At 43.2% G+C, this 22181-nt stretch overlaps 1 protein-coding gene across 7 annotated transcripts; it reads left to right on the forward strand.

Annotated features, from left to right (window-relative positions):
• Positions 1-1204: 1204 nt before the first annotated feature.
• cald1a (caldesmon 1a) lies at positions 1205-20777 on the forward strand. 7 transcript variants are annotated; one of them, XR_015855334.1, is made up of 17 exons: positions 1205-1487; positions 11940-12025; positions 14557-14694; positions 15259-15598; positions 15676-15699; positions 15759-15884; positions 16089-16237; positions 16309-16582; positions 16965-17102; positions 17793-17836; positions 17933-18008; positions 18070-18210; positions 18282-18377; positions 18561-18629; positions 18745-18798; positions 19351-19387; positions 19464-20777. XR_015855334.1 is itself a non-coding variant. In XM_088366607.1 (16 exons), the coding sequence occupies exons 1-16, from the start codon at positions 1467-1469 to the stop codon at positions 19475-19477; spliced, it is 1773 nt and encodes a 590-aa protein (XP_088222733.1). In that variant the 5' UTR covers positions 1205-1466; the 3' UTR covers positions 19478-20777. The 7 variants fall into 7 exon arrangements, 6 of the variants coding, with proteins under 6 accessions (XP_088222733.1, XP_088222737.1, XP_088222738.1 ...); XM_088366607.1 differs by lacking the exon at positions 18745-18798; XM_088366608.1 differs by lacking the exons at positions 1205-1487; positions 18745-18798 and adding an exon at positions 7456-7530.
• Positions 20778-22181: the final 1404 nt, after the last annotated feature.

Here is a 22181-nt window from a genome sequence, read left to right on the forward strand (position 1 = left end):
AGCCGTGGAAGAGGTCATTGGTGGCTCACTGAGCCCGGAGGGGGATTCAACTCGGGCATTAACAGATGTGAAGTATGATTACGATATATGTCCTCTTTTTCAATGTAGATCATTTGATTTTTTTTTTTTATTAGCCTTGTCTTGTCAAAGATTTTTTTTTTTCCCCAAACACCTCACAGAGAAATTGAACAAACTAAAAGCTTGGGACCAATGATTAAAATGACGATACAGTCTGACAGGTATCGTTGGCATCTAAAATCTGGCCCGAGGCTCCGAGCACTCGCTATATTTCTTGTCCATCCATGACAGCAACTGACACAAAAAAGCAAAGCAGCCAAGAACTGTCATGTTTCCCTTTGGTATTTGTCCAGATAGCTCGAAATTCCTTTCAAAGTCCTTTTTTTTTTTCTTCCACTCACCAAGTTACACAAACCCGAGCTCAAAATGTAAATAGTATGTTTACATGAACTTGGGAATCATTTTATTGCGCAATCACATTACAGCATGAGGTGATTTGGCAATGGGAGCCAAGTTTTGCAAACATGAAAGTCATGAATGCACATTTATCTTGAAATGCATCATTTTGACTCAGGAATGAGAAGAACCCGCTTGTCTTTTGTTTCTCTTCTTTCTCATGCACGACCGCTTTGGATTTTTACCGCGCATGCAATTACATCCGCACATGCACGCAATCAAAATGCCGCATTCATTTTTTTTCTTTATCTGAAATAGACACATGCAAAAAAAAAAAAAAAGAGCGGCAGCAGCGCATATGGTGCTCATTTCTGCACCAGTGGCTTAATGCTCTTAAGTTGAAGGCTTTGTTCAGTGCATTATTGTTTGGAATGGAAAGATTAAAAAAAAAAAAAAAGCTGTGCAAGGGAATAAAAGAACAGTGCAGTCATTGTTTTTGTCACCTTAGAGGAAAAATGAGTGGCAGGTAACAAATAGCGGAAGCTCTGGGCTGTGTTGGCTGTGAAGATTTAGTTTCAACGGTATCATAGTTTAAAATGATAAATGCGTGTGGTAAAAGGAAACAAATGAAAATAAAACTGTAATTTATAGCATAGATGTCAAAATACAATTTGGAGCTTTGAAATCAATGTTGCTGCTTTAAACGTTTTTTTTTTCTACGTCATCCTGTCTGTCAAAGCAACGCGTGTTTTCAAAGCAGTTATCAAATTAAAGTTTATTATCTAGAAATAGAAAGCAAAGTGAGTCAGCAGAACTGCAGAAAGTACATTCCCTTCTGCGGAATAAAAAAAAATTGAATGAAACAAAAGTTTGCGAAATAGTTCGGCGCTGGATTTGGCTGACTTTGTTTCGTTTTGGTTTTGTTTTTTTCTCAAAAGGGGCGGGGCTTGATTTGGGCTTCTATCAGTGCTGCGTGGAGCGGAGGAGCGACATCAGCCTGGCTGCTTCTACTTCTCTTCTTCTCCTTCTCCTCACACTCGACCCAAGCGATCATGTCCCGTTACGATCCACAGGTAAGCCCACGCAAAAACACCCACGCTATGTTATTCCTGATTTCTAAAAACGCTTGCGAACTTCGCTGATGTGTTTTGGTTTATTTTCTAAACAAAGAAAAGCCGTGCGCTTCGCTGCGCGTCTTTTTTTGTGGAACCTATTTTTTGGCCCGTTAGCCGCTCCCTCCTTTGTGCGCTCGCTTAACTTTTTCGTGAGTTTTATTCTTAACGTTGTCATCCACGAAAGCTTTCACGCGCAATTTATTACAAATAGTTAGCGATGGTGACGTGGTTTGGAGTTTTGACCGCATTTTTACGCAGTCTTATGTTTTGACAGCATTATGCTTTCTTGAAAACTTTTTTTTAACTTTTTTTTCACCCCAACATGAATCTAAAGATCATAGTATAATATTTAAAAGCAAAAGTATCTCTAGACACCTTTGTGATCTTCTCACCCCCCTCAAGCAAATCTATACCCACACACCCTTTTTTTTTTTTTTTTTTTTACTCATAGTGAACTTGAGTTGGCCTTCAAGTCTTTGATCGCAGCTTTGTCACACTAATGTGTGTGAAATGTATGCATGAATGGAGAGAGAAGAAGAGGGGCGCTGTACTCGTGCCTTTGTCTCTTTTATGCTTTTCAAAATAAAATGGGATGAGAAGACAGGGCTGATGATGCACTTTTTGTGATATTAAGCCATTTCCAAATTTCTTCAACCCGGTTTTAGGTACACTTGGAAGAAGTCAATTCTAATAATATCAGAGAAATATTTATTAAAATGCAAGCTGAGTGGGTTTCATATATTTTGTAGGTAAAAAAAAAAGTGCTACAAAATAAGCTAATGCTAAAATGAATGTAAATAAACAATGAATTGACTCAAACTCCGATTTTGCAGCTTTGACAATGACAGCTTAAGAAAAGTGTGGCAAAAAGTGTCGAGTCATTTGTTTCTTTAACCGCCTCAGTCCAATCTTCAAAAACGATTTCAGCCGTACAATACTGTATTTATGATTGGATTGCAGTGACAGAGAAGTGAATTGCATCATACTGACAGCTGTTTCTAATATTTTGCCCCCGCTCGCTGCAAACTCCCAACCACCGAAATAAATCCAATTAATGTCTCTCTGACAACGCATTATCTTTTGTAAGGGCAAAAATTGTTGATGCAGCTCTCCTATTTGCTTGTCTGGGTGTACCTAATGAAGTGTCTAAAGATAGCAAATGCAAACTAGGCCATAGTTGAACTCTTGACACCATTTTTATGGGCTTTACCTTACAACCAGGTGCACAATGGAAAGTTCAACTCCGGCGTCAAATTGTGGCGTGCACAGCAGGATTGTGTAATTGTCAGCCCAAATGAAATGTGGAGGTAATTGCACGGGGGTGATAACAGAACTTTGGCTGTGTTGGCGTTTGGGCAAGGCAGGATGTAGGGAACATTGCCATGCATTTCCGCAGTCTGGACTTGAAGGCCTCTTGGTACTGTAAGTCCTCCATCTGATTAAAGCTTTAAAAAAAAAAAGGGAGGGGGGGGTATCAGGTGACACCCGTCCGCCTCATCAACATGCGTCCACACGTGCAAGTTTGATAGCCGAGGTTCTTAATCCTGCAGAGTATCAAGTTCCAAAGAAGGAATCCGGCCGCTTCTTAGCACCAGCGAGCTGCCAACTGAAGTGGAATAGGATGGAAAATACATTTTTCATGTACAATATGTTCTTCCCAAAATTCCAGCCGGTGTGTAGCCAAACATACATTGTTTCCTCGCAGCAGGTGCCAGCAGCACCATTTATTTCGCTTTCTTCTCATTATGGACCAGTGAAACTATGTCAGCTATGTTTCCTGTCTTCTACCCTTTTTAACCTTTCACCTGCTTTCTGTGCTCATTTTCAATCTGCCTTTGTTTTTTTTTTTCATCATGATATGGAATATTTATGAATTAGGTTGAGCAACAGGTGTCTGTTTCATGCTATTGTAGCTTGTCACGACCTAAAAGCAAAAAAATATATAAATTATACATAATATATATACATAAAAATATTCTAGCACAGAATAATTTATTGTAGAAAAAAACCGAGTAAAAATTATATTTCATAGCAATATTGATTGGGGGAAAACAATATTTTTAAAATTGTTACAATGTATAAATGCGTTTTAAAGGGAGGTTTGTTATTTTGATTTGACAAGAAGCTTATGGGGTCTGCGGCTTACCCCCCCCCCCCCCCCCCCCCCCCCCCTTCTTGGGAATTGGATAGCATGTCACTTGAATGTTCTGCAACCAGAACCACACTGTTTTGGACCCACAGACAAATCTGGACTCGGAAAAAGAAATTTTAACTCTTCATTGGCTAACAAGTTGAAAGCGGCGAATTGCTAGTGAAACATTAGACCGTGTTTAAGTTAAGTTGTGGAAAATACACCCGAAGAGCTTTGCGATACATAAATCCGGTTATTTGAGATTTTAAGAGGAGGCCCACATCACGACTGTCACACCTCTCGTGCTAAGACATTTCCCTTTTTTTTTCGTTCATTCGCCAGGTTATTGGGAGAAATGTTCTTTTTTTTTTTTTGCCTTTCGGCTTCTTCTCATCTGATAAAACAAGCACAGGAAATGTGCCTGTTAGCTGATTGGCCTTGTGCTTTCCTATTGCGTCCTCCCAGCGGGACTGCAGACGTGCACGGTCCTCGAAACTTGCTCCATTCCTTTAATTATTTTATTTTTTTTATCAAACCTGCCAAAACTTTTTTTTTTGCCCATTCCCATGAAAGAAAAAAAAATAGTTACAATGTTGGCAATAATACCTTTTGAGTGTAAACACATGATCAGTGAGGTCATGTGTTTACACGAGCAAGGTTAACCGCCTGCCGGAGGGGTTAGGGACAGACGGGCTAGTGTGTGGGTCACTAATAGGCTTGCTGGATTTATGCTGGTGGCTTACCCGGGTTGTGTATCTTTGTGTGTGCGAGTGTGAACGACATGTTGGACGGCGGCCACAGCGTGTGAGATTTGTCCAACGGGTGACATCATACACATAAAAACAATCACCTTAAATGGATATGCGCATGAAGCAGACTACGAAATCTGCTTGTGTGCTTTGGAAGAACTTCAAAAAATGAGAGCATTTTTTTTTTTATACTCTTTTTGCGCTTTGTCTTTGTTTCAACAACTTAAACAAACGCTATCGTGACGGACGTTATCGTATTTTTTGAAGAACCAATTAGGATCGTAAGAGGGTTTTAGATGTTTTTGTTGGTTTATTGCCCAAACATAATTTGGATGGTTCACAAAATTAGCTGGAAAATAAATCAAGTGTGGACCGCCTGCAATACCGCCACGGACCACTAAAGGCCTGCTGACCACTGGTTGACTTTTTTTTTTTTTTTTTAACCGTGTTCCATAGGGTCATTTGTCTTTTCTCTCCCCTACATTCTATTCTCGTGTCTGGCGAGGGCACAAGGCGAACAAAAAAGCTTGAGAAAACCATTTTAATCAGACAGTCCTGCTCAAAAAAAAAAGGCCGAGGTTGGCATGGGAGATCTTTTTACCTCAGCAGAGCCTTGCCAGTGGTGATTGGAAATAACACTCAGTCAGGTTTTATTGAATAACCCAAGCCCTGGACCGCAGGGGCTTTACTGTAATGGAGCAGCGCCGTAGCCACCGAGGTGACAGCCAAATGGTGCTTATTAAATGAAAGGCTGATTCATATGATGGCTTGAATGCTTCTGTCTACTCATATTTTCAAGAAGCAATGGACGTGTGCTTAAATCAAAAAGATTAGTCAATACAATACAAACTGAGAGCCCTTCAACCGCTGAACCGGGTCAGAGAGTGTTTACCGGGCACCTCTTGTACACAAATTAAGCGTGACGTCTTACCAGAACAGGAGCAAGGATTAATTATCCCCCCCCGCATTTAGCTTGGATTAAAGATGGCACTTGTCACGTAAAGGCGATTGGAAATATATGAGTGTCTTGAGGTGAATACAAGATGGCTGACCTTGTCTTTAATCACCTAAAACAACTCTTTCATTGGCTTAATTAAAAAAAAGATGTTTGGAGGGGTGAGGCATAGCTTCACTTTTAAATATATTCCCTTTGCCAACCAAATTTCCATTTTTATGCCATCAGCTAAAAAAAAAAAGCGGCGGCAACAATCTCGGTAGAGCCGAGCGGCCTCTCTCAATTAATTACAATTTCAAGGCTGTCTGAGATATGTGTTATTCCAATAAATTTAGGAATTAGTAGGCTTAAATACCACACATATATTAACCTCTAAAATTGACTCGTCAATTTAATGGTAAATACCACATGGTGCTAATGGGATTCAAAAATGATTGCGAAAATTAGCACGCATGAAAAAAAAAAAAACTATGACACGCCTGGAATTTATTTTCTGGATGAAGAAGTTTTCTTGACAAAAACCGGATGTGCTGTTTCAACATAGTCACTTTTTGCTTCTCGCTTGTCCAACCAGGTCAGCTGAGCTCGACTTGGAAAAGTCATTTTTTTGCTGACTCGTGCAGTATTTCCATTCCAAGCGTCACTTTTCCTCTATTAAATTCCCTCCCAGTGTCTCGCTGCCAGTTTTACTGACTTCAATGTCATTCAAAGAACTTATCGGGCCATTTAATTCTTTTTTTTTTTTTGGGCTGCGGTGTTTTTACTAGATAGTGGCTATTGTGCTATGACGGGAATAGATGGGAATGGCATGCATCACGGGTCAGGACATGCGGAGGAGAAATCGGCTGGTATTTGTTTTAATTCCATCACGGCCACTTTTATCCACATGAGGGTGACAAACGATTTTTCTATTTGTCATTATTCTTGGTACAAATTCCAAACAGCATCATGGGAGTCGCTGGCTACATCCAGTGTGAGTAATCGAGCCTCTCGGTCCAATCGTCTTACTCCCCCCCCCCCATCCCGGGCCTTAATCCCCTCCTATCTCTCTCAAGGAATGCAGCCCCCTTATTTTGAAAAATACCTTGTCATGTAATACCCTTGAAAAGCAGCCTCGCAGCACAAAAAAAAAAAAAAAAAAAAAAAAAATGGCATTCCACCATGTGATTTAGTGACGAGTCCAGAGATAAAGATTGATGATATTTTGGAGTAGTTTAAACAAATATTTCCTTTTTGTGCAAATGACTTTTTTTAATGGTTTTGTCGTGTTTGCAATTGGCCGAGTCTGAGCGCTTCCATGTAAGGTATGATAGGGAACATGTTTTCTTTGTGTGGTTTGACATCTGCGTCCCTTTTTTTTCTGGCTTTTGCAGGAAGTACGTCACTCATATGAGAATTTTCACTTTTCCACCATATCTTGGACTTAACGTCAGAATGGCATTCATAACCGTCGTCTTTGTGGCTTCTGCTCATTCTTGGGATATTTTTTTTTGAGTTGCCTGGCTATGAAAGCAAAACACAGTTCCATTCAAATCTTTTTTCCATTGGATTCTGCTTTCATATTGTCGACTGGATGAACTCCACATCGTCCGTTGGCAGTAGCGCTGCTTGGTTTAAAAGCCGCCATATATCAGTGCCTGCTTAGACCAGCATCCACAGCCCACTCACTAGTAGCAGATTAATGTCCCATTGAGGAGACGCAGACTCCTGGCAGGGTCTCATTTATTCTGACATAAGGCAGGTGTCGAAAGGAGGTCGCTAAAGCGTTTAAACTTTTGCTTTTCTCACTATATTCGCAGGCCAGATATATATAATGTAATATATATAATATAAATAAACACAAAAATAATTTTAAAAAATATATATACATATAAAAATATGTATAATTTTAATACATAATATTAAATAATATATATATTAAATATATATAATTTTTATATATCTTTACAGGTGTCTTAGAAATGGTATTTAAAGTAGTCCCGTTCATCATCCGACTCACTTTGTGACATCACGAGAGCAAGATGACGCCACAATTGATTAACAGTACATACCTCGCCCGTTGTGATGCTTCAAACATGATGTTCTCAGAGGCAGGTGGGCCCGCTGAGCTTCACGTGTCAGCAACACCTTGCAACATAACAGCGAGCCTGCAAGAGCCACAGTAAGGTATACGAGTGGACGGATGAAATAATTGTGATTGTTGAAGTTAATTAGAGAAATTCTTTTTAATTATTCCACATTATAGCTGTCAATGAGTAAATAGCATAGCTTAAATTAGCATAGCATCTATCAACTCATGTTTTCCAACATGCATGTTTATATACACATTATTTGCAAATGATTTTTTTTCCCCCCCGCTTTTAATTGAGCTTCGCGTCAAGACAATTCGAAACCGATGAAATACCATGTCGGAACATGGTTTATTTTATTATGGCTTTGTTGTGTTCTTGCACCACTGGCTAATTGGATCCAAGCTTCTCGTGAGGCCTCCAAAGACATGTTTGTCATGCCACAGGCAAACTGTTTTGGACTTTTTTTGGGCTCTTTGACGAAGTGGAATGTGTGGCTAAGGCTGCAGTGTCAAACGTGTGTTTGCAGATGAAATGTCTGCACGGTGAACTCATCGGTGTGTGCGTGCGTGTGTCACGGCGTGGCCATCAGTCACACAGTATTGAGTCGGAGCCAACTGCAGCCACTGTGACGTTAGTGTGAGAGCGCCGCTATCGCACTAAGCACACAGCATGCAAGAACCCCCCCCCCCCCCTTTTTTTTCCCAGTTTGGTTACGGGAAAGGCAGCATTTTTTTCCTTCCATATTTGGTCATATGAACCAGCAGCAGCAGCGAGCCGTCGTCTTTTGATGCGCTGCAAACATGCCGAGTTTGCGAGGGATTTTGGAGCAGGATGCTTATAAAAAAAAAAAAAAAAAAGTCCAATTGATGTTATGAGCAATTGAGATCCAACTTGTAACGCAAATGTTTGTCTTAAACGGTATTTGAGACTAAGTCACAAAAGCTATCTTGTTAACACTTAGCTATTTTGGATACCTCTTGAATTTGGGGAATCGGATTAACTGTTGACCTTTGGGATAACAGTTGACCTTTCGGATCCATCATCCCCGAGCGGCTTTACGATAGGGGTTCGCTGTGAGACAAGACAAGGCGGTACTGGGATTATTATAATTATTAACTGAACGATATTAACTGGGTTGGCAGTGGATGAGTTAATAAAGAATCTTCCTAAATCTAAATACATTTACTTTGCAAAGCTGCTGTTTGGTTGCCGCTTTGATTTTTGAAACATAATCTTGCGCCTGACTGATTCAGCCATGACGCGTGTGCACCGTTAATCCCCCCCCCCCCCCCCCCCCCCCGGCGCATCGTACTGCCCGTCCTCAAAAGTACAACGCGTCCGAGGTATTCCATTGAGATTTTCATGCTCTGTGTGTGTGTGTGATTCACTCACACAAGGCCCTTATACAATATGAAACATAGTCTGGGAATGCAGGATGGAAAGTTTACATCTCTCCACCTAGTTTTTCTCAATGCTGCTGGGTTAGTCGGGGTAGTTTGGGGTGATTTGGGTGTGTGCGGTTAGATCCCAAATGACGCCCCATTAAATGCATTTCTCGATGTGTCCTCATCGGGGTTGAAGCCTCAATTTTTTGGGGCAGGAAGCAGATGGTATTGAGATCGAGCCGTGTTGCGTTTGGCCGCCTCCGTGCGGCGTTGACAACAGAAGACATTGTGCTTGCTTTTCACACCGTGGCGTTCACGTATAGACGGATGGAGGAGAAAGAATGTGTGTAATCCCCCATACGTGCAATATTATCCAGGCTATCATAAAAAAATAAAAAAATGTGTCTTCATATTTTATCCACATAATAGTACGTGGTTACTTGATAGGCTTCCGTCGTCGGTGCCAAGACACACTGAGAAAAAATGCGCCCGGCTGTATAGTCTGGATTTTTTATGAGTGTTATTTTTGATGTAATCCCATAAAATGTAAAAAAATAAAATTTACTTGCTGACATTTTAGTGACAATTTGAAGGTAATCTGGAGTCCTGCCTGAAAATCAATATGTATCTGACAAGGCACAATCAAATTAGCCAATACATCATCCAGTCAATGTCTAGGTCGTCTTTTAATGGAAGGCGGAGAAAGCCCGATGACAAATGAAGCCCTGAGAGGCGCAGGCAGATATGGAAAGAAGGAAATATCTCCAGTGAGATCCTGAATGCTCATCTGCGGCAGGCAGCTCCGTTCCACTGTAAACGTATTTATGCTAGCAAGCGCGAAGGTGCATAGCAGAGACGACCACAACCGCTCGTGGGCACTGATGGAAATGGCACATGTTCTGACTCCATAATACACTCGAAAGTCTCGGTGTCATACCCGAAGGCCAATTCTCGGTCTCCGCCTCCTTTTACATGGCCACAATTGTGCCTTGACTTCTTAGCTAAACTTTAGCCACATAGCTAACGCCTAAAATACATCGCTCAGCTGTACCAAGAAATAGTTTAGCTTTAGCTCATACGAAGCGTGATTTTTAGATGTATCGTAACGTTTAGAAGTGGCCTTCTGAGGGAAGCCATAACAACCCACGCGACCCAATCCAAAGATGTAAATTTGTGACTAATATTTGTCGTAAAATGACACAAAGCGACCCTTAAGTACAGTTTTGTTATGTTGTTATCTTTCTATGCGCTTCTGTCAGGAGACTACGGTACTACGCCTGCAGAAAACGTTTACACAACTCAAAAGTGTCTCGGGAGCTTCTGCCAAAACAGCTGTTCATCTTCAGCGCCTACAGGCACGCATTTGGACTATGGCTGTCTTTCTTCCCTCCCCTTCTTCCTCCCTCTCCGACTGCGCCATCCTTATCTAAGATTGTCTTATTATAACGAGCTAATGCCGTACTTAAGTCCAGCCAGTAAACCCCTCGTGGAGTCAGTCGCCTCTTTGAAGGCCGCTAGCAGGTCACGGCGACGGTCATTGTCACTTGAAAATGTCTTCACGGACAAAGAAGACTCGTTTTTGTTTCGCATAACTGGAATGCTTGTCTTCACCTGGTTAGAACTTTCCTGAAAAGAACACCTGTGTAGACCTACCATTATAACTAACTAATGTTAGCATGTAGCATGCTTATAAGAGGATCCACGTATTATCAGGGTGTGCGATCATGATGGTTCTCGGAATACTATCGGAATATTTTAAGTATCACTGAAGTCATATTTTGGTCAATGGAAAGTGACGATCCAGATTTCTAGCAGAAAGGAATGGACAGTCTGAAGTTGAAAATGAAAATGTGCCATCACTTGAGGTTGCTCAACTGCATGGAATGCTGTCTCTGTTAGCTTTTGTAAAAGTCTGGGTGGTCCCTCGAGTGCTCGACACCATTTTACTTACACACAGATATTTATGCAAGCCAGAGGCTTCCCCCTGGGGTCCTTTGCTTAGCGCTTTCCATTTAAAAGCCCGAGATTCTCATGATATTGCATTTATTCAATAAACGCATTAAATGTATCATTAGTTACAGTCGCAGCTGAAATACATCTTCTTGTAAAGTCTTGCGATACGAATCATTTGTGTTGGTTCTGTTGATCAACCTTATCTTTTAGTCATTACATTCATCACCGTAATTCATTTTGAGACAGTCTGAACATTCTGGAGAAATTAATGGACTGTGTCTCCCTCGGCGTCCCCCTGTATGTTGAAGTGTGTGATTAGACTGGTGCCGTCGGAGGCCTTGTCACTTGTATTTAGCGTTCTCGTCTCGTTTTAATTACGGTTGCATGCGTTAGCCGGCGCTAATTGGCCATCGTCACAGACGACGCTATCGTAACATCCAAATATAGAGTGAATTATTGCACTGTTGTGAAATCCATCTCCCAGTCAAGTCTCTAAGAGTCAGGAGCTTCAGATTTTTGTCTACTGTCATAATGATGCATCACTTTGCTAGTAGCATTAGCCAATCAAGGAAATGTTTGCTTGGTTATCAAATGAAAGGGAGGTCTGCACCGCTGTGGGAGTGTTCACAATCGACGTCAATCCTGGTCTGGCAAATTTATACTGCGACAAAACATAGTTGCTAGCATTACAAAACATAGTTGCTAGCATAACAAAAAATAGTTGGTAGTATAACAATGAAAACTTAAGATTGCATGCAGTGCAGCTCTCAAGAAACTGTAGACAGAGGAGGACGACACCGGAAGTGAGGCTCAAGTGCCGAGTCATGTCCTCGGAGAGCGTTTTTCTGGGTAAACAAAACAGGAAGAGTTAGCTGTTGCGATAGAGCCAAGTCGAGGGGGGGAGCAGGAAGGAGGTCATTGAGGGATAGAAGGAGGGACAAGAAGGGGAAGGGGCTGGAATTTTTGTAGGCTGCATTCTCGGAGAAGACAGCTGTTGATATGCTACTGGCATTGTGAAGAAAAAGATTGGTGCTTTTATCGAAGGTACTCGATGGTTTTTGTTCTTGCGTAAGACCAGCGCTTGTGTGACGTAGCGTAAAAAAACGAACACAGGTTCAGTCAATCTAAAAATGACACTTTTTTTTTTTTTGGGGTGACTTCCTAGGGTACAATCATGGATGAAATGGACTTTGACCGGCGCCGAGAGCTGAGGAGGCAGAAGCGGGAGGAGATGCGTCTGGAGGCTGAACGGTAAGACCCATTTTGATGTTTTCCCATAGCGACCTTTGCTGGATCCGATCCAGGTCACGGGGGCGCTGTCATTACGGATCCTTCCGACTTAGTGAAGAATTCCTCAGGCCGTGTTTGCGGGAGCGAAGCTGCTCGTCAAGAGCACCTCTGATGTTGATGCCAATTTGGAGCAGAACGGCGCCAGTGTTGTTTTAAAAGCTCAAGGCCTCTTTGAGATCTTTTTAAAAGCATAACTTGGCAAACATTGTCCCCCCCTCAGTGTGGTTTATTGAAGGAGGTGAAAAAAAATAGATTGATAAGCAATCAGATAAGCGTTGTGATGACCTTTAAGTGGGGACGCTCAATCATGTCCTCCCGCTCTCCTCCAATTTTCTTTCTCGGATATGCTGGCCTCCTTTTGATTCAATGGATGGAATTGATGAGACTTAAAGCTCATTCCAACAAATGATTGAGCGGCGCCGGCATATAAGACGAGTCTTTCTTTTTTTCCCTCTGAATATAATCGTGAGAACAATGTGCCAAGGTCCTTTGCTTCAACGAGTTTCCTCATCAGTTCCGCAGCTTCAGGCCACTTAGTAAAAGTTTGATAAGGATTTAGATAACAGCCAAGGTCATTCATTTGCTCTGAGAAATATTTTACTCCAAGCAAAACTGGCTCACATAGTTTTAGTGGGCCCAAGTATTCAAAATGTGTAATTGTCTAATTATTTAAATCATTTAATATCTAAATTATTTAATAATTTATTTATTTAAATATTATAAAATAAAATTATTTTAATGTATATGTCGACATGAAAATTTTGACTTGGCTGGCTTCGGTCCAATAATAACCCAGCTGGCAGGTGACACGCTGCTCCGGTTATTGATTTAAAAAAAAAAAAAGAATTACATCCCCCACATTGCTTTCCATTTCTGCCAAGTCATCAAAAGATATTTACACCAACTTTTGCAGGATGTTCTAATCCTTTTCAATGTCCTCATTGGCCCCTCCCCCTTCCGCATCACCTCAAACCCCCCCTTTAGTTTATGACCTCATGCTTCCATTTTAATCTCAGGCCCTTCCCTTTCTTTCTCTCTCACACACCCATGTCACACCACTCCTTTCCTCTTCCTCTTCTCTTCTTCCTCTTGGTTCTCCTGCCCTTCCACCTGTGCCATTCAGGAAAGGTCTGAGGAAATAACACCCATCCTCTGCGAGAGATCCCTGACCAAATATGGTCTGGTGAAAATGACACGGGAAAGGGCGAGACAAAACCCAAAGCCGCCTCTTTTGTGTCATTGAAATTCATTGCATTCTGATCAACTTTCCTTGGTGGAGGTAATGAAGTCAATAAGAGGATTTAGGGGATTTCTATCGGAGGATAGGAAGGAGTCCAGCGTGGGAATGGGTCAGCCCAAAATGCCTCCCCTCATCGTCCCTCCCTTCTGCTCCACATTTTCACTTTTTTCTGCTCTCTTACCAAGTAAGGGTGCAAATGTCTTTTCACACGGGCTTTTGCCCCCCAAATGGGTTTTTGCTCGCATAACTGTGCCGCAAAGAAAATATTTAGACATACTTGTGCCTAATATGCGCTCTCATGCTCCACGACGGACGCCAGGAGACGAGGGGGGAAAAAAAAAAAAACAGGAGTGCATTCCTTTTGGTGTATTTTGCCATTTTATGTCATTTCATTAATAGCCTCGTCGTCTTTGTCCGGAATCCAATCGGCGGATTATCGCCTTTTCCGTTCACCTCTTTTTTTTCATTTTTCTGCCGTTCTCTTTTCCCTCCCCCCCTTTCTGTGGCAGAATGCTGATGGAGTTTGGGGCCTAAGTAAGGAAAAAAGGGATATTAAAGCGGGGCTTTGCTTGTGTGCGCGCCGTGATTGACAGGAATGCTAATTCAGCTTTTAGAAGTTTATTCTCCTCTCCTACCGAGGAATCTTGAAGCCTGGGATTGTCGCCGCCTGCCGCCAAGGACTCTTTTTATTCCATTTTTAGCTGTTGCCTCCTTCTGGTTCTCATGACATTTGCTGCCGTTTTCTGGGACGGCACAGTCCTGAGGGAGTTTTTTTGTCTCTCACCATTTGTGTGGAGATGACATGTACAAGTTGCATTTTAATTTTTGTACTTTGAGAGGAAGTGGATTCAAGATTACAGTTTTTGCCTCAGTACACAAAAGTTTTTAACTTAAAATGATGCAGGAAAATGGCCTCATAGGTTAATCATTGCCTGTCTGACACGAATGATGTCACGCTTAACATCTCTGTTTTGTCAACATGAGGCGAGCGAAGGAAGCTGTTGTTAATGAGCTGCAAAAAAAAAAAAAAAACTAGCTTTGGCGCGGCTCACCACACGTGTTGCAATTAACATGTAACGCCACGCTCGGCTGCCCCGCCTCAAAGACCCTCGTGTGATGTTAGCTAGCCGTGCGCTAAGCGGAGGGGGTTAAAGGTCAGGTGGCTGGAAAAACGCCACTCGGATGTTGAACCTGACTTTTTTTTTTAAATCAAATTATCCCAATTGAGATACTCGCTCTCCTCCTCCGCCAGGTTGACAAGAAACGATGACGACGAGGAGGAGGCGGCCCGCGAGAGAAGGCGCCGGGCCCGCCAGGAGAGGCTGAGGGCCAGAGAGTTGGAAGAATCCTCTGGCCAGCCTGACAGTCTGGTCGAGACCAACTGCCACAGGTGACCAAATATTGCAATAGTAAATAAAATAAAATATAATGACACAAAGAACCGTCAGGCCTTGCCCTAAGCAGCTGTTGTAGTAGCCATCTTGGAGCTCTTCATCCTTTCCGTGCTCAAGTCCAACGACTCTCCTCAGATTTATTTTCAGCCTGGCCCACCGTTTTATTTTCAAGCATTTCTGTGGCGAGGATCTGTCAGTGGAGCCAAATTGTTTCTCTCCAAAGGACATGTCCACGCCGCAGATATGCTTCTGCGGACCTTGATTTCTTTTGCAGCACTTGTCCTCAGGTTGATGTGAAAACAATTATTGTTTTGAAAAGTCCTTATTTTTTTCTCAAGAGCTGTTATTTGAGGCGCACACATACCAATTTTTAACATCTTAACCGAGACCTCACATGTGACCTGGCGAGCTTGTGGTGTACTTGACAAGGCACTCCAACACCCATCAAGAGTCTCCTCCTCCAAGCAGTGTAGTGTAGTAACAAAATTGACCTGTGGAGGGCAGCATATTCCCAACCTAGCAAAAAAATGCTCAAATGTTTACATTTTGTCTTCCGTCAGTATGACCGAAAGCGTCTCAGCGAGCGGCAGTTTTGGAGGCGGCAGCGGCGAGGAGGAAGACCAAGCGCTGCTGGAACGCGTGGCCAGGCGTGAGGAGCGTCGCCAGCGCCGCCTGATGGAGGCGCTGGAGCGACAGAGGCAGCCGGACGAGACGGAAGGCCAGGACAGCGGGGAGAAGAGCCAAATGGTGCGGGAGGAAGAAGAAGAGGAGCAGAGGTCTTCCTCCTGGCGTCAGGCGAAGATGCACAGCTACATGAGAGAGGAGGAGCCAGTGGCCAGAGCAGAAGAAGAGAAGATTGTGATGGAGGAGAAGCCAAGGAGATCTTACTTAAGAGAAGAGGTGAGTCATCTCTCGAGTGGGGTCAAACTTTTGGAAGGATGACCTCAATAACTAGCTCGCTGGTTTTGCTTTGCTAGGAGTCAACCGATGAATCGATCCAGGTAGGCGCAAGAGTTGCCTGTGTTTTTCATAGCAGCATGCTAACGGACCTTTTTCATAGGCATGGGAAGGAAGTCATTCAGTAGTCAGTACAAATCAGGCAGCAGATTTTCAGGCACCACAGGGCGCATTTATAGACATCCGAACTCATGTGATACCCAGATATGACAATCAAGCGGACAATGAGGTGTGTGATGCAAGGACAATCAAACTTCACTGAGTGGTCACTTTTTTTTTTCCCGCATGTCTTCCACCTAGCTCGATTCCATGACACAGATTTTTTTACTAGCCACATTTTTATACAGCCGTGTTGCTAATTGTGCACTCAACTGCAAACTACACAATCGTACATTTTGTAGTAGATGTCACAAGTGTATCGTTGTGTGTGTAGCTGTATGAGAGAGGCCAGAGCAGGGAGGAGCAGAGGAAGCAGAACGGCGGCCTGCATGATGAGGAGGAGGAGGAGGAAGAGCAGGAGAACGAAGAGGAAGAGGAAGAAGCCACTGCGAAACAGTACAGGGAACCTGAGAGGACATTCGGGTACGCATAAGTATCGTCGTGGCAACCGGTTTAGGATTTGTTGTGTGCTCACGTGCTGTCCACCCCCGCAGTCGAGGCGGCGCACCCTACCCCGATGATGACGACGAGCAGGGCGACCAAGACGCCGCCGCCGCCCGCCTGGAGGCGGAGCTCAAGCTGGAGGAGCTGAAACGCCGCCGTGAAGACACCGAGAGCGAGGAGCTTGAGCGCATGCGGCAGAAGCAACAGGAGTCCGAGGCCCAGCTGGAGGACCTCAAGAGGAAGAGGGAGGAGAGGAGGAAGGTGCTGGAGGAGGAGGAGAGGCAGAGGAAGCAGGATGAGGCTGAGCGGAAAGCCAGAGAGGAGGTGGGCATTTTTCTCGTTAGCCCGCCCAACCGACTTTCTTTGTCGGGCTTGGCCGCATACGTGGTGTGGCTCTTTTCTTGCTCCCTCCGCCCCCAATAAGCTTCGTCTTGTGTCATGCTAATGAGGCCTTTTGATTTGTAATTAAAAGAGGGCCCGGGGATAGAGGGAGACTAATTAACTAAGACGGGGCAGCTCGGAGACGGGCGACGTGCCACCGAGCGCCATCCGTTCTATCAATGCATGTACAAAATGCTAATAGTTTGAAAGGCCAGTTCATAAATCACACATTCAGCGAAAGACAGTTCAAAACAGAAGTGGCTCTAAGATTGAACCCTGCGGAACACCGCAAGACAAACACTGCACTGTTTTCTGTGTTGCTCAGGAGGAAAAAAGGAAGATGAAGGAGGAGATCGAAAGGAGGAGGGCGGAGGCAGCCGAGAAGAGGCAAAAGGTGGAGGATCCGGTGGACGACGAAGAAAAACCCTTCAAGTGCGTCAGCCCTCGCGGCTCTTCTCTCAAGGTCAGTGATTCAGCCTGTAAATGATTTGCTCACAATAAAGAATATTTTTCTTCTAACTTTGCGACACAGAAGTGAATTATTTTTATTTATTTTTACCGTGCATTGCTTCTGTGCGGCCACTATTAAAAAGCATAAAGAATAGCTATCGCTATCTGCTGTCACCTCCCGGCAAAGTCTACACAGTCCCCGGGCGCTTTTTTTTGTCCACATTATCAGCCTTTAAACAGCACAAACCCGGGCGGGCTGCACGGCGTGCGCTCGATAACGTGTAGCGGCGCGTCGAGGAGCGCCCGACTGCGAGAATGCAGGAAAGCGATTAGGGTTAACAGGATTACTGAAACGTCATTCGCATGGGCCGCAGCTGTTCAAAAATGCGTCGGAGAATGGGGAATTTCCTGTCGGGGAGTATTTCGGGAACTCCCACATACGTTGGTCGTCCAGCGTCAAACTGAGAATGAGAAGTCTTTTTGTGTAAATTTGTGTCTCTTAATTTGTTTTATTTTATTTCTGCTGAAATTCCCACAAGGCCACCTGTTGTTTTTTCTGTGTTTGTGTGTTAACGTGTGTTTAAAGTTCATAAGCTCATCAATTATTTTTGATTATTTATGTATCCATAAAAAAAATATATCACAGATAGGAATTTTTGTGCTGTTGTTACTGGAACACTCAATAGTCTCACTTTGCTTCCAGATCGGAGAGCGTGCCGAGTTTCTCAACAAGTCAGCACAGAAAAGGTGAAATGAATCAAAACATCTCCGATCAATAAGGATTTTTTTTCGTGCTTGTGAACACTGCCGCAAAAAAAATTTCAAATTTTTCATTCCCCACAGCACGGTCAAGACGTCCCTTTCACCCGTGGTGTCCAAGATCGACAACCGACTGGAGCAGTACACCTCGGCCGCGCAGGTGGATCACATTTGCAAAGTCACCGTTGCCGGCGGCCCCAATTAACTTTTTCTCGTTGCAGCGCGAGAACAAGGAGTCGCGATCCCCTCGCTCGGGCGCCGTGGATCTCCCCACGGTGACCGACAGCATCCGTAACATCAAGAGCATGTGGGAGAAAGGCAGCGTGTACAACTCGCCAGGAAGCACCGGCAGCACCTTTAAGGTGCCCGGGGTTGATTACGGGGAGGGAGGAGGTAGCGCCGCCCGCTCATCTTTCTACTTCTGTCCAAACAGGAAGCAAGCTTAATCAACCCGGGCGTGGCGGGTCGCATCAACGACTGGCTGAATAAAGCCCCCGAGAGCGGCAAGACGTCGGGAGCAAGGCCATCGGTAGGTCGTTTCCACGGCAACCCCTGCGCCAACTCCAAATTTGGCAGGCGGTTAGCATTTTTCTTCATGAGAAGGATGAATGAATAGGAAGGCCTTGCCTGGAAAAAACATCTGGTGACATCTAGTGGCTGCTGGGATAATTGCATGATACCACCCAGAAATTCTTTTTTTTTGCTTTTCCAGGACCTGAAGCCCGTCGACGTGACCAATAAGAGGAGTTTATGGGAAAACAAAGGCTCCTCTGCAGCCAAGGTAGGTTTCATTTCAAATTGACACGTATGAGAAGCTGCAGAGTCATCATTAGTCTGTAAAAATCCACACATGCATGTATATTGTGAATTGATATGTTTTGTGTTTCCCCTAAAAGAGCTCTTCGTAGCTAGTCGATATACTCGTGACAATCTGGAAAAAGCCTGCAGAGGTAAAAAGAGATAAGAAGAAAAAAAACTTGTACTTGCTGCCACCTTTTTATCGTCACCAGTTGGACATAGCTGTAGAAAATTCAAAAAAAAAAATTCTTAAGTTGAATGACATTTTAGTTTCCATTGAGGACCAACAAGACATTGTGTCTCAGCAAAAATTGAAATCCAAAGTACGCTATCTCTGATTTAGTTTGTCCAACTTTACCAGCTTTTCACCGATGGCTGTTTCACCCTTTTTTTGAAAGTACAAATCTTCTCCACTTGCACTCTGCTTTGCCTTTTTATTACCTTAATGGGGGCCGTTCTTTACAGCATCTGCTTCCTCTGTGGCCAATTTGCACTTCTGCACTTTGGCTTAAGATCAACACCATTGATGTACACACACACAACACACACACAGGCTGTGTTTGTATTGGTCCAAATGGACCGCCCACCTGGGGGACACGTTTGAGTCACATTTCCTTCCTTCCTTCCTGGTGCGGTGGCAATTGAAGGCGACGGCGTCCATAAAATGGACAAGTCCAATAATTGTTTCTGTTTTTGTGTGGCAGGCGCCAGGAAGAGGCGAGACCAAGTCAGTCACCAACGGTACGTACCTGTTTACCATTTTGACTAGTTTTCAGAGATGGCTGATTGTTTTTTTCTGTTCTGCTTCTCCCATCAGGTATGGGCTACTAACGTCCTGAAGGAGCCTTTTTTTTTTTAAAGCCAGGGCCACGACAATTCAAGACTTTGGCTTGATGACCAAAAAAAAAAAAAAAAAAAAAAAACGACCACAATCCCAAAGAAAGGGACCCCAAGAAAAAGACAAACGTCTCAGCATTATACACAAACATCACTCTGTTGTTTTTTATTTCTTTTTTTGTACGGTGGCCTTTGCACGTTTCTATTTGCTTTGTTAAAGAAACCAAATGCTGTGAAAATTGAGATCGGACGAAAAGTTCCAAAAATAATTGCGGTGAAGTTGACATGTTTTCCCAGGGTGACAACCCCTCATCAAGTTCCATTCCATTTCTTTTTAATTTATATTTCAAGCCGAAAGCTTGACACACATCATTATTTTATTCCAACCACTTGGGGGATAGAAATGTAAGCACTTGTAGAATTTAGCTCAAGTCACATTTATTATGTATGACAATAGCACAGCGACGCTCCGGGTAATGTATGTTAACACGTATACGGTCATCTTATCTAACATCTTTATACTCACAAGAAAATTTTGCTTTTCTTTATTTTTTTTGTATTCATGAACATTCCACCAACAGGCAGTGTTGACTATACAAAAGGCCATTATGACTTTTTATTATCCTCTTATTTATGTTTTGTGTAGCTTCAGACATTCCTCTTTAAAGCAGGTGCACGTGATGCCTTCAAACTTTTATATATATATATATAAATGTAGCGGGGAAAAGGCAAAGCAGCCATTTTACCTTTGACTTAAAAAAAAATAAAAAAATTGCTTTTATGCACGCTCTAGTAGAAATCAGGGTGCCTCCGCTAGTCCAAGGACGAGCCACTATGTACTTTATCAGGCCTTATGATTGCAATGAGAAGCTTAACGACCGCCGAGGCAGCGTACACAAACGCCTCACAGGAAGGAAGTGTTTACGTTAGGAAGATTTGGAAGGAGGATTTCTCAGTCTTCAGTCGGCTCCATTGATTTATTTTTTTTGTTCCTGCTCCAATGTCAGACAATCACATTCCACGGCCTCGGGAGAGAGCGGGAGAGGCTCGACCAAAACATTTTCCGTTTTATGAATGTTTCAATGCATTTTTTTTTTTTACTTTTTGTCAATGTTTCTTTTTTTATTTCCATGTTTAACCAGAAACTTTGTGTAAGCGACGCTACACACATTGTCGTATGTTAGTCTCTGTGAAGAACATTCCCAATGCCAGGCACACTTCCAAGTGGCTGCATGTTTTCAAAACTTTTGTACCACTGTCGCAACAACGGAATAAAGGCATTGAGATTTCACAATGTGTCTTTGCATCAGTTATTTGAATTGCATTGAAAATGAATGACAGCGGAGAATATCTAACACACAATCTTGTAAACACAATTTTGATGTAAAAAAATACCATGCCCATATAGGTTTTGTTTTTTTTATTGAACAATTAACCACAAATTAAGGCTAACCCGATTACATGAATGGCACTTTTCACTTTTAGGTAAGCTTTGATCATGATTTTTCTTTAATAAAGTGGCCTGTTGTTAGCTACTTGAAAGGTGTCCGAGTGGCAAATTACAAGGAAATCAATGGCTTGAAGATGCCAGGTCAAGATGGTTGACTGGTTAGTAACATGGGCTCGCACGCCAAGAGGACCTGGTTCGATCCCAGGGGAGGTCTCATTATTTTACAACTGGAGGCTTGATTTGTACACACATAAGTGTATGCATATACAAACAAAATTGGGGACCACTCATCTATACTATTCAGTCACTCATGAATCTTTGCAAATGAACCTGAAAATGGTGGTGTACCTAATGGAGTGTCCGTGTGGCGTCACAGGTCAAACAGCCAATCAGAAAGTGGGGGTGAGGGCAGGTGGGTCACTTTTCACTTAAACCAGGGGTGTGGACCTCCAGTCCTCGAGGGGCCGCGTTCCAACATGTTTTCCAAGTGACCCTCGTTAAAGTCAGCTGCGTGAAAAGTTTTAGCTCTTTTCACGTGCTGCAGGAGCTAAAAGTTTTCACGCAGGTGCACTTAACGAGGGGATCACAGGGACACTCCATTAGGTACACCGCCGTTTTCAAGTGTACCTGATAACAGGCCACTTTATTAGGGAAATATCATGGTCAAAGGTCACAGGCATCAAGCTCTAGTCCTCGGGGCCGCGTTCCAACATGTTTTCTGAGTGACCCATGTCATTTTCATGTTCTGCAGGAGCTAAAAGTTTTCATCTGCATTCGGATCTTCACGCTAAGGGTGACTGAGGTCTCCTGATGGAGGTGTAGCAGCAAGTGCATCGATACTCTTGGAGGCTCCAGCTAGAGATGAAAGTGGGATACAGTCGTGCTTGCTTTCCTCTCCCTCCCCTTGACTACTCATGCCAAAGTAACTGTTGATGTGCTGGTCTAAAGTCTTGTAGGTCTCGTCCATGTTAGTTGGCTTGGAGTACTTGAAGGGCTTATCTACAGCTCGCTCTTGGTTCTCATCTTCTGCTTCACATTTTTTACCATCTGCATCTTCTATGGTGGCTTTGGTAGGCAGCGAGACATCCGGCTGAGTCGATGAGACCTTCTGGGCTTTCACCAGAAGCTTTTCAGCATGCTCGGAAACAAAAGGAGATCTGGTCATATTGATACGTTATCCAAACATGTTTGGTGTTAAAAGTTTCAACGGATAGTCCGAAGGAATCCTTTCCACAGTAGTCACCATGA

This window comes from Syngnathus floridae, chromosome 22 (genome assembly GCF_059516105.1).
Source record: "Syngnathus floridae isolate MCC-2025c chromosome 22, RoL_Sflo_1.0, whole genome shotgun sequence".
Lineage (NCBI taxonomy): Eukaryota > Metazoa > Chordata > Actinopteri > Syngnathiformes > Syngnathidae > Syngnathus > Syngnathus floridae.